Source organism: Mustelus asterias, chromosome 15 (genome assembly GCF_964213995.1).
Source record: "Mustelus asterias chromosome 15, sMusAst1.hap1.1, whole genome shotgun sequence".
Lineage (NCBI taxonomy): Eukaryota > Metazoa > Chordata > Chondrichthyes > Carcharhiniformes > Triakidae > Mustelus > Mustelus asterias.
The window spans coordinates 79,015,724-79,028,704 of NC_135815.1; the positions used below are offsets into that span (position 1 = coordinate 79,015,724).

The window sequence follows — 12,981 nt, forward strand, 5'->3', positions numbered from 1 at the left end:
GCTGGAGGAAATAGATGTTCGGAGGGAGGATGTCCTGGCAGTTTTGAATAAACTGAAGGTCGATAAGTCCCCTGGGCCTGATGAAACGTATCCTAGGATTCTTTGGGAGGCAAGGGATGAGATTGCAGAGCCTTTGATCTTTGGGTCCTCGCTGTCCACGGGGATGGTGCCAGAGGACTGGAGATTGGCGAATGTTGTTCCTCTGTTTAAGAAAGGGAATAGAAATGACCTGGTAATTATAGACCGGTTAGTCTTACTTCGGTGGTTGGTAAATTGATAGAAAAGGTCCTTAGAGATGGGATTTACGACCATTTAGAAAGATGCGGATTAATCCGGGATAGTCAGCATGGATTCGTGAAGGGCAAGTCATGCCTCACAAATTTGATAGAATTTTTTGAGGAGGTAACTAAGTGTGTTGATGAAGGTAGGGTAGTTGATGTCATATACATGGATTTTAGTAAGGCGTTTGTTAAGGTCCCCCATGGTTGGCTTATGATGAAAGTGAGGAGGTGTGGGATAGAGGGAAAGTTGGCCGATTGGATAGGTAACTGGCTGTCTGATCGAAGACAGAGGGTGGTGGTCGATGGAAAATTTTCGGATTGGAGGCAGGTTGCTAGCGGAGTGCCGCAGGGATCAGTGCTTGGTCCTCTGCTCTTTGTGATTTTTATTAATGACTTAGAGGAGGGGGCTGAAGGGTGGATCAGTAAATTTGCTGATGACACCAAGATTGGTGGAGTAGTGGATGAGGTGGAGGGCTGTTGTAGGCTGCAAAGAGACATAGATAGGATGCAAAGCTGGGCTGAAAAATGGCAAATGGAGTTTAACCCTGATAAATGTGAGGTGATTCATTTTGGTAGGACTAATTTAAATGTAGATTACAGGGTCAAAGGTAGGGTTCTGAAGACCGTGGAGGAACAGAGAGATCTTGGGGTTCATATCCACAGATCTCTAAAGGTTGCCACTCAAGTGGATAGAGCTGTGAAGAAGGCCTATAGTGTGTTAGCTTTTATTAACAGGGGGTTGGAGTTTAAGAGCCGTGGGGTTATGCTGCAACTGTACAGGACCTTGGTGAGACCACATTTGGAGTATTGTGTGCAGTTCTGGTCATCTCACTATAGGAAGGATGTGGAAGCGCTGGAAAGAGTGCAGAGGAGATTTACCAGGATGCTGCCTGGTTTGGAGGGTAGGTCTTATGAGGAAAGGTTGAGGGAGCTGGGGCTGTTCTCTCTGGAGCGGAGGAGGCTGAGGGGAGACTTAATAGAGGTTTATAAAATGATGAAGGGGATAGATAGAGTGAACGTTCAAAGACTATTTCCTCGGGTGGATGGAGCTATTACAAGGGGGCATAACTATAGGGTTCGTGGTGGGAGATACAGGAAGGATGTCAGAGGTAGGTTCTTTACGCAGAGAGTGGTTGGGGTGTGGAATGGACTGCCTGCAGTGATAGTGGAGTCAGACACTTTAGGAACATTTAAGCGGTTATTGGATAGGCACATGGAGCACACCAGGATGATAGGGAGTGGGATAGCTTGATCTTGGTTTCCGATAAAGCTCGGCACAACATCATGGGCCGAAGGGCCTATTCTGTGCTGTACTGTTCTATGTTCTAAGTAGCAAGATGAGAAGTGGTGTGATAAGGGACCAAAAAGATGTAGAAATGAGTCAGAGACTACAGCTGAAGCACCAACGGAGTACATTGTATTTTTCTGAACTAAGGACAACGATGCTGTTAAATTTATGACAAGGAAGTGTAATAATTGAAAGAAGCCAGTGTTCCAAAACAACATTTTTAAGTGCTTTGGTTATAGTTTTGAGAAGGGATCAGACAGAATTGGATGAAAAATGCAATTGATGTGACGTCCGTCAATTTGCGAAATTATATTTTAAAAGTTCCACATAACATTCTTGTCAGCAAATTTGATGTCCTTGGAAAAAAGGACATGAATACAAATTTGGCTGAATAACATCAAATGCAATTGTTTCCATTGGCAGAAGGATTGTAAAGCAGAGGACACTGGTGTAGGTGATTGGCAAAAACTACAGGCAACGTGAGAAACTTTATTGTGTAGCAAATAGTTAGGATCTGGAATACGCTGCCTAAGAGTGTGGTAGATCCGATTCAATTGTGGGCTTCGAAACAAAATTGAATAATTGCCTGAGGAGGGAATTTGCAGCGGGAAGGGAAGATGTATGAGACTAGGTGAGTTGTTATTTCAGATGGTTGACATGAACACAATTGGCCTCCTTGTTTCCCTACCTCTGGATCCTTTCTGCCAATGGGATGGATCCCAAGAGATGTTGATGGAGTCTTGGAGGTTGGATGTGATTCTGAGAGATCATCATCGGGCTGTTGTTTTACTAGTAACTAGTTTAGCATCCGCAGTAATTTGCTTTTATGTTGCTTTACTAGTCTTTAGTATTTTGCTGCTAACTTGGGCACCAGTCTCCAGATGTTAGGTTCCTTCAGGGTTAGCTGGAACTGACTGCCCCATCGCAGAAATTGACAGTTTTGTTGAATTAAATTCCACAATTTGACGATATTGGGATTTGAACTCAACAACTAAATTACCAGTCAGTACTGTCTGCTAATTCTGCTGAATATTAATAAGACTGTTCACTGGGTAAGATGCTGGCAGTGGAGTTCTGAATATTTTGGGGTTTGACTAGTTGGAGTGCGAAAGGGACAACATGAAATCTAGTCTGGAGGACCGCTTTGGCTCAATTTGAGGCCCAAACCAGGTTCATTTCCTTTAGGAATTTTAGGAACTTCCATTTCTTGAAGATTTGATTTCTTTTGGGGATAGAGGGGGAAGGAAAAGTGTGCACTAAGAAGAGTAAAGTGCACAATTCTGCATTCATTAAGAATACTACACTGGTAGTTGTGCACTGAGATGATGGCCTCGTGGTTTATAATATATTTCACACTTGCAATTCTGTGTCTTGCCCAGGTTTGCGAGGATTGCGAACTGAAACGCTTTAGAACTTTCAAGACATTTACTGGGAAATGTAAGTAATACAATTGTGAAAGTGGGACATTGAAAACTGCCCAATTATAAATTATTGGGCAATACTTTAATTCTATCCTCTGCTAGTTTGTAAAAACTTAATTTGTGATAAAGATCTTCATTAATGTTTTGAGAATTAACCATGCTTTTTTTTAACTAGATCAGCTTTGAGCATTGTGTCATTGTTGACTCCAATGTTATTTAGCTTTGCATTTGAGGTAATTTGAATCTAGTTTCAGCTGTACATCCCCTTCAGTTTGATAACCATTAACCTGTATATTCATGAGGTTTTTTACAAAGAGTTGGGCATTGAACAAAAGTTTAGGAAGTGGAACTTTAGGAAGGTCACTGCCTAGATGAAGAAAAGCAGGCTTTTCAGGGTGTTGATTTAGGAAAGGGAGCTCCAGAATAATAGGAGTATTGATTGAAGTGAAGGAGGTGGAAGAGGAGCAGAGGTATCTAAATTCGATCTGTTTGGCTCAAAGGTAGTTTCATGGGTGGAGCAAAGCCCCATAGATCAGGATCTTAAAGTATGTGTACTTTGAGCTTTAAAGCCTGGATTTGGCTTTAAAGCCTGGATTTTGTGATGTTTTCAACTTCGCCTTTATTCATCTGCACAAAGGGTTTTTGATGGTGGGCTCACAAGGCATGAGGATGGGTTTGCAACCATTTTCAGACTACATGGCAAAACCATGGCATGTGAACAGTCACTACTGACCAGATAGTGTTGACACCAGATTACAGTGGCTTTCTAGTATTGCTTTAATGGATGCCAATGATCGTCTACTTTCTAGCTGACAGGAGTTTGTCCGGCCTGTTGGAGTGGGAGTCGAAAAGCGATGCTGTGGAAGCACTAACTGTTCTGAATCACTTCCAGATGAAAAACACAAGTAAGTGTTCCATGATAAATGGGATGATCAAAGATTAAAATGTTCAGATTGTATGACAGGTAAGGATTCTCTTTGCCTCTGGAGGCTGAGCTTGAAGTGGATACATTTGTATGGTGAATTTAAATGGCCTTCCAGTTACCTGAGGCCCCTTTGTGAAATTAATTGGTGACCTCTTCTGCCTCATAGTGGCTAATGTGGGAAGTTTGGGGAAAATGTACTCAGCTGTCATTGGGACTGCATTTCTCAAGTTGTGAATGAGACCAGAGTGTGAAATCTATCCTGCCTGTGCTTTGGACAGTAACTGGTTTCTGATTCATTGTATGTACAAGTCCTTCAGGGAGGGTAAAAGAGTAGCCCACTTTGACTGTTCCTTATTCATTGGGGGAGGGGGCAGAAGCACTTGATCATGCTCATTTATGTCCTGGTGACACAACTGGGATCTGAAACACTCAGCAGGTCTGGCAACATCTGTGGAAGAGAACCAAAGTTTATGTTTCAGGTTGGTGGCCCTTTGTTAAGACCTGAAACATCTCTCCACAGATGCTGCCAGATCTGGAGTATTTTTGAGCATTTTCTGTTTATATTTGGAATCTGAAACTGATTGTGGTACGGTGAGATTGCTCATTCATTCTCCCAGCTGTAAATGCAGCTAAAGAGATTTCTTCTGAATTCTGAGGCAGCCAACTAAAATTTTTTTTGTATAAATCCACATTCAAATAATCAGCCTCTATTTCCATTCAATTTACATGATCACATCATTCACAAGTGTGAAATTTAAATACATCAGTACTTAGGACTGCATGTTGGTAGGGAGGTGGTATGCACTAGTTGTGAAGGTTAACTCCCTCGAAGAAAAAGGAGAGTGAATTATGCAAGTCATGAAATATTGACAGAAAACAGCCAGAAAGCTGAATCCTCATGTTGCACAGATTACAGATAATCACCACACTAGTTTACACATTTTCAATGGGAGAGGGTTGGTTCAAAAAGGCAAACAAGAATGAGTATTGAGAGCAGTGTTTGAGATTTCCTTGGAGCATTGGAGAAAAAAATAGTGAATATTAGAGGGCAATTATCACATTTGCTACTGTGTTGTCACTAACAATATCAGAGAGAGTATTTTTTCAATTTAGACTTGGGAAGTGGTGGAATTTGTTGAGCAGGCTTGTATGTTCAGAAGGTGGCACGGTAGCACAGTGGTTAGCACTGCTGCTTCACAGCTCCAGGGACCTGGGTTCAATTCCTGGCTTCCTCCCACAGTCCAAAGATGTGCGGGTTAGGTTGATTGGCCATGCTAAAATTGCCCTTAGTGTCCTGAGATGTGTAGGTTAGAGGGATTAGCGGGTAAAATATGTAAGGATATGGGGATAGGGCCTGGGTGGGATTGTGGTCGGTGCAGACTCGATGGGCCGAATGGCCTCTTCCTGCACTGTAGGGTTTCTATGATATATCTATGAAGTATTGAATTCCACATCTCGGTCTAGCGTGTCTTATAAATTTTGCTAAAGCAATTTTTGGATTGGACAATTGTACATTACAGAAATTTCTGGTAGGTTAGTTGTGAATGGCAGAATTTAATTGTAACAGTGAACAAAGATAGCAATTGATTGAAGTTGAACCAAACATTTTGTAAAAGTTGTATGTCTACATTGTTCAAAGTCCTAAAGCAAATAAATAATGGGTCGATGTTGTCAAAATAGCCTGTGAATGATAGAATCCCTGCAGTGCAGAAAAGAGGCCGTTCGGCCCATCAAGTCTGCACCAACAACTATCTCACCCAGGCCCCATCCCTGTTAAACCCGCTAATCCTCCAACACTAAGGGGCAATTTAGCATGGCCAATCAACCTAACCTGCACATCTTTGGACTGTGGGAGGAAATCCACACACACACAGGGAGAATGTGCAAACTCCACACAGTCATCCAAGGCCAGAATCGAACCTGGGTCCCTGGCGCTCTAAGGCAGCAGTGCTAACCACTGCCTCAATAATTTCAGAACGTTTTCTTAGTATAGGATGGGTTTTTGATTTATGGTATGGCTACATTGTTACAGTAAGTCATATGTGGCAAAATAATAGAATTATACTAAATATTTGAATTAACAAATGATTTCAATTTACATAATGTCTATGCAATGAGAAATTTTATAAGTTGGAATAAATTGTGATTTCTAATTCCAATTTATGAATTAATGGCAAGGGATTCTGCAGATGGTAACACTGTTTTTAAATGTATATTTTAATTTGTCTACACTGTTTAATGCAATTTTTAAAAATGAAATTCAATTGTATTTTTAGATGGCCCATATCCTTACACCTTGAAACTCTGCTTTTCCACCATGTCCCATGCATGAAGATGAACTAAAGTTTGAAGAGGATTTTGAATTAACACTTGTAGTCAACTTAAACGGGCCATTTCCAAATTTCGAGATACCTAGATTTCTAGTGTCTGTCTTGCACCTACTGAGTGAAAGATATTTTTTTTGTTCAGTTTAAATTGTAACTTTTTTCAGAATTGTATCAGTGTAAAAGTAGACATTTAACTAAGTGTTCCTTTTCTCAGTAATTTTCTTTGCAGTGTGTCAGTACTTAGCTTAATGTTTATGCAAGTGACCTTGTAAATTAGAACTATGCAAGTGGTTTAATAAAAAACATCTGCTTGAGGCATATTCACCAATTTAAAGGCACCTCTCTCCAGTGACAAACTAGAATTATCATTTTGGGAAATGTAGTTTGCAAGTTAATTTTACTCAAAACTAAATACTGTTGTCATCTGGAGAGTTCTGTGTACTACAAACTGTGCCAGCATAGTGATTTTGAACACTATACCTGTACTTGGTATATGTACGGCTTGTTGCCACGTGTTAATTCTTGCTGTGGTTCAGTACTCATTAAAGAATTATTACCAGTAACTGTGGGATTGTTTCTCTATTAGCAATAATAAGTAAAGGTAGTAAAACTAAAATTGGTGGTCAACTTGTTAGAACTGAAGAGCTAATTGTAGCTAGGCCTCTTGCTATTTGTTTCTTCTCCCTCTCCCCTTGCATCCCCACACTATCTTATGTATGACGCATGTGGGGAAAACCTTTTGTGGGGTTTGATCTTCAAGTTTGGGCTGTTTATTAACAAGACATTTGAGGATTTTTCCTCAGTTCTGAGATTTCACTGCCAAGCATGTTCTCTTTGAGCCACTTGGTTAAAGACATACTGATATTCTTAGAGAAAATGTTCGATCCTATTAAATTGTAAACTGCTTGTTAACCAAGTTACTGGTCTCTTTCATGTGAACATAATTCTTGCTCTGTAATAAAAGTGTATTTTCCTTTGCGTATTGACAAGCAATTATGACAACTGCCTGGCACCATGCAAGGGACCTTTGAGTTGAATGGTACACTTCATAAACTAACTAAAAGCAAAATCTTGCTGGAATTCTAAATAATTTGATTAATAACCTTTCATCAGAACTGGAAAATGTTTGCTGTGTAGCAGGTGTAAAGTATAATGAGGGAAAGAATAAACTAAAGGGAAAGTCTGTGATAGGATGCCAGATAGGAAAGATTAAATGACAAAAGAACAGAAAAGGCTTTTTTGTTATTCAGTAAGATCAAAATTCCTTTCCTGCTTCTTCACCTTTACCTTCCCTAAAGTGTAAAAACATATTTTCTTGGCCGTGAATATATTCTATGGCAGCCTGCACAACACACATCATGAATCTTTGGAGTTAACCATGCTCGGATCATCATTGCTCAGTTTAGGCTCCACCAGCGCTACCTCATTATGGTTTTGGTCCAAAGAGCTGAATTCTAGAGGCAGCATTTGACTGAGTGTAGCATAAAGGAGCCTTGGCAAAATTTAAGTCAACAGGAAGCAGGGGGAGAAAACCCACCATTGGCTGGAGCCATACTAAATGCAAATAAAAGTCAAAAAGGATTGTCGGTGGCCAATCATCACTAAAGTTCCTCAGAGTAGTGTCCTTAGCTATCTTCAACTTAATGACTGTTCACTGATAAATGCAGTGTTCTGTTCCATTTGCAATATCTCAGACACTGAAGCTGTGCATGCTTCCTGCAGCAAAACCTGGACAATATTCTGGCTTGGGCTGATAACATTTGTGTCAAGCAATGACCATCTCCAACAAGAGAGAATCTAAACCACATATGAGGTTCAATAGCATTATCATCCTGAATCTCTGACTTTACCATCGAGAAGGCAAAGTCCAGAGTGTGATGGAATACTGTCCATTTGCTTGGATGAGTACAGCTTTAACAACGTGCAAGGATTGCAACACCATCCAGGACAAGGCATCTTTCAGCACCCCATCCACCATCCTAAACATTTGCTGCCTTCCCAATTTGTGGTAGCAGTATATATAGTCTACAAATTTCACTGTGGGAACTCATCAACTCATGAAAATAGATGGGTGACAGTGAGAGGGGCTGGGAGGAAGCAGTCGGTGCGGGGATCCCCTGTGGTCGTTCCCCTTAGAAACAAGTATTCCACTTTGGATACAGGTGAGGGGGGCGACCTACCAGTAGTAAGCCGCAGTGACCAGATCGCCAGCGCTGAGTCTGTCCCTGTGGCTCAGAAGGGAAAGGGGGAGAGCGGTAGAGCTATAGTTATTGGGGACTCGTTTGTTAGAGGGATAGATAGGAGGTTCTGTGGCAACAAGAGAGACTCACGGATGGTAAGTTGCCTCCCGGATGCCAGGGTCCGTGACATCTCCGACCGTGTCTTCAGGATTCTAAAGGGGGAGGGGGAACAAGTCACAAGTCGTGGTGCACGTCGGCACCAAAGACATAGGTAAGAGAGGGGACGGGGATTTAAAACAGGAATTCAGGGAGCTAGGGTGGAAGCTGAGAGCCAGGACAAAACAGGTTGTCTTCTCTGGTATGTTGCCGGTGCCACGGGATAGCAAGTTGAGGAACAGGGAGGGAGTGCAGTTAAATGCAGGGATGGTGTAGGAGGGAGGTTTTCAGCTATGTGGATAATTGGAACACTTTCTGGGGAAGGTGGGACCTGTACCAACAGGACGGGGTGCACCTGAACCAGAGGGGCACCAATATCCTGGGAGGGAAATTTGCTACAGCTCTTCGGGGGGGGTTTAAACTAATTTGTCAGGGGGATGGGAAAAGGAGTTGTAGTCCGGAGGTCAGTGAGTGTAGTGAGGTACTGGGAAGGGTATCATGGTCAAAGGTGGGTACCAGCAGACAAGAAGGTGGGTTGAAGTGTGTCTACTTCAATGCAAGGAGCATCCGAAATAAGGTAGGTGAACTTGGGGCGTGGATTGGCACTTGGGACTACGATGTTGTGGCCATTACGGAGACATGGGTAGAACAAGGACAGGAATGGTTGTTGGAAGTTCCGGGGTATAGCTGTTTCAGTAAGTGTAGGGTAGCTGGTAAAAGAGGTGGAGGAGTGGCACTGTTAATCAAGGAGAGTGTAACGGCTGCAGAAAGGCATTTCGAAGGGGATCTGCCTACAGAGGTAATATGGGCTGAGGTTAGGAATAGGAAAGGAGCGGTCACGTTGTTAGGAGTTTATTATAGGCCCCCAAATAGTAATAGAGATGTGGAGCAAGAAATTGCTAAGCAGATTATGGATAGGTGTGGAGGTCACAGGGTAGTTGTCATGGGGGACTTTAACTTTCCAAATATTGATTGGAGCCTGAATAGTTCGGATGGGGCAGTTTTTGTGCAGTGTGTGCAGGAGGGGTTCCTGACACAATATGTGGATAAGCCGACAAGAGGTGGGGCCACATTGGATTTGGTACTGGGAAATGAACCGGGCCAAGTGTTGGATTTGGTTGTGGGAGAGCACTTTGGAGATAGTGACCACAATTCGGTGTCTTTTGTTATTGCAATGGAGGGGGAGAGGGCCATGCGGCAGGGCATAGTTTACAATTGGGGAAGAGGTAATTATGATGCAATCAGGCGGGAATTAGGAAGCATAGGATGGGAACAAAAATTGTCAGGGAAAGGCACTAATGAAAAGTGGAACTTTTTCAAGGAACAAATACTGGGTGTCCTTGATAGGTATTTCCCTGCCAGGCAGAGGAAATGGCCGAGTGAGGGAACCATGGTTCACAAAAGAGGTGGAATGTCTTGTCCTCTTTTTAGGTCAAACCAAACCAAGTAAACAAACTCAGATTAAATCAGGACAAAGTAAAAGGGGCAGCTCCCCAAAAAGGAGGGGGAAGTGGAATGTCTTGTCAAGAGGAAGAAGGAAGCGTATGTAAGGTTGAGAAAACAAGGTTCAGTTGGCTTGATGGAGGGTTACGAGTTAGCAAGAAATGAGCTGAAAAAGGGGCTTAGGAGAGCTAGGAGGGGGCATGAGAAGTCCTTGGCGGGTCGGATCAAGGAAAACCCCAAGGCTTTTTACTCTTATGTGAGGAATAAAAGAATGACCAGGGTGAGGTTGGGGCCGGTCAAGGACGGCAGTGGGAATTTGTGCATGGAGTCAGAAGAGATAGGGGAGGTGATGAATGAATACTTTTCTTCGGTGTTCACCAAGGAGAAGGGCCATGTTTTTGAGGAAGAGAGGGTGTCACAGGCTGATAGGCTGGAGGAAGTAGATGTTCGGAGGGAAGATGTACGAGCAATTTTTGAATAAACTGTAAGTTGATAAGTCCCCTGGGCCTGATGAAATATATCCTAGGAGTCTTTGGGAGGCAAGGGATGAGATAGCAGAGCCTTTGGCATTGATCTTTGCGTCCTCACTGTCCACGGGGGTGGTGCCAGAGGACTGGAGAGTGGCGAATGTGGTTCCTCTGTTTAAGAAAGGGAATAAAAATGACCCTGGTAATTATAGGCCGGTTAGTCTTACTTCGGTGGTCGGTAAGTTGATGGAAAAGGTCCTTAGGGATAGGATTTACGACCATTTAGAAAGATGCAGCTTAATCCGGGATAGTCAGCACGGATTTGTGAAGGGCAAGTCTTGCCTCACAAATTTGATAGAATTTTTTGAGGAGGTAACTAAGTATGTAGATGAAGGTAGGGCAGTTGATGTCATATACATGGATTTTAGTAAGGCGTTTGATAAAGTCCCCCATGGTCGGCTTATGAAGGAAGTAAGGATGTGTGGGATAGAGGGAAGTTTGGCCGATTGGATAGGTAACTGGCTATCTAACAGAAGACAGAGGGTGGTGGTGGATGGAAAATTTTCGGACTGGAAACCGGTTACCAGCGGAGTGCCACAGGGATCAGTGCTTGGTCCTCTGCTATTTGTCATTTTTATAAATGACTTGGAGGAGGGGGCTGAAGGGTGGATCAGTAAATTTGCTGATGACACCAAGATTGGTGGAGTAGTGGATGAGGTGGACGGCTGTTGTAGGCTGCAAAGAGATATCGATAGGATGCAGAACTGGGCTGAAAAATGGCAAATGGAGTTTAACCCTGACAAATGCGAGGTGATTCATTTTGGTAGGACAAATTTAAATGTGGATTACAGGGTCAAAGGTAGGGTTCTGAAGAATGTGGAGGAACAGAGAGATCTTGGGGTTCATATCCATAGATCTCTGAAGGTTGCCACTCAAGTGGATAGAGCCGTGAAGAAGGCCTATAGTGTGTTGGCATTCATTAACAGGGAATTTGAGTTTAAGAGCCGTGGGGTTATGCTGCAACTGTACAGGACCTTGGTGAGACCACATTTGGAATATTGTGTGCAGTTCTGGTCACCTCACTATAAGAAGGATGTGGAGACACTGGAAAGAGTGCAAAGGAGATTTACCAGGATGCTGCCTGGTTTGGAGGGTAGGTCTTGTGAGGAAAGGTTGAGGGAACTTGGGCTTTTCTCTTTGGAGCGGAGGAGGTTGAGAGGAGACTTGATAGAGGTTTATAAGATGATGAGGGGGATAGATAGAGTGAACGTTCAAAGACTATTTCCTCGGGTGAATGGAGTGGTAACTAGGGGGCATAACTATAGGGTTCATGGTGGGAGATATAGGAAGGATGTCCGAGGTAGGTTTTTTACTCAGAGAGTGGTTGGGGTGTGGAATGGACTGCCTGCAGTGATAGTGGAGTCAGAAACTTTAGGAACATTTAAGAAGCTATTGGATAGGCACATGGAGGACTTCGGGATGATAGGGAGGAAATAGCTTGATCTGGGTTTCAGACAAAGCTCGGCACAACAACATGGGCTGAAGGGCCTGTTCTGTGCTGTACTGTTCTATGTTCTAAGTCTATGACAGCACCTTCCAAACCTATCACCCTACAATCTGGAAGAACAAGGGCTCCAAATACACGTGAACACTGCCACCTGCAAATTCCCTGCAAAGTCGCACACCATCCTGACTTTGAACTTTTGTTGCCATTTCTTCACCTGCTGAGTCAAAATCTTGGTAGTCCCTCCCTAACAGGACCTACAGCAGCAGTTCAAGAAGGTGGTTCACCACATATTTCTCAAAGGTATTAGTAATGGATGATAAATTCTGGCCTTGCCTACAATGCTGAGATCCCACTAATTAATTTTTTTAAAAATCCATAAAATAGCAGGCAAACCAAGAACCCAAATATGTCCTCGTCGCAATGCCTTTTATTTGGACAAAGTAATCAAGAGTTAAAAGAAGTTGTCCAGTGTGAGAACAAGTGCAGCCAAGTGGAGGAGAAATTGAACCTTATTTTAAGTAAGAAACAGCCTGCAAACCATCCTGATGGGGAATCGTAATGTAAAGAATTTGAACATCCATGCTTCCATCCATTGACTCTGTCTACACTTCCCACTGCCTCGGCAAAGCAGCCAGCATAATTAAGGACCCCATGCACCCTAGACATTCTCTCTTCCACAGTCTTCCGTCAGGAAAAAAATACAAAAAGTCTGAAGTCACGTACCAACTCAAGAACAACTTCTTCCCTGCTGCTGTCAGATTTTTGAATGGACTTGCCTTGCATTAAGTTGATCTTTCTCTATACCCTAGCTATGACTAACACTACATTCTGCACTCTCATTTTCTTCTCTATGAACAGTATGCTTTGTATAGCGTGCAAGAAACAACACTTTTCACTATGTTAATACATGTGACAATAAATCAAATTCAAATCAAAAACAGATTAGGGCCAGGAGAACAAGAAATTATCAAAGTGATGGAGGGCAT

At 42.7% G+C, this 12,981-nt stretch overlaps 1 protein-coding gene across 1 annotated transcript in view; it reads left to right on the top strand.

Annotated features, from left to right (window-relative positions):
• The window catches only part of LOC144504601 (heterogeneous nuclear ribonucleoprotein L-like), a 43,516-nt gene extending 36,191 nt beyond the window's left edge, over nucleotides 1-7,325 (top strand). Inside the window, exons 11-13 of the mRNA XM_078230199.1 lie at nucleotides 2,949-3,006; nucleotides 3,800-3,895; nucleotides 6,192-7,325. Coding sequence (XP_078086325.1) covers nucleotides 2,949-3,006; nucleotides 3,800-3,895; nucleotides 6,192-6,247 — 210 coding nt within the window. The 3' untranslated portion in view covers nucleotides 6,248-7,325. The remainder of the gene's footprint in view (nucleotides 1-2,948; nucleotides 3,007-3,799; nucleotides 3,896-6,191) is intronic.
• Nucleotides 7,326-12,981: the final 5,656 nt, after the last annotated feature.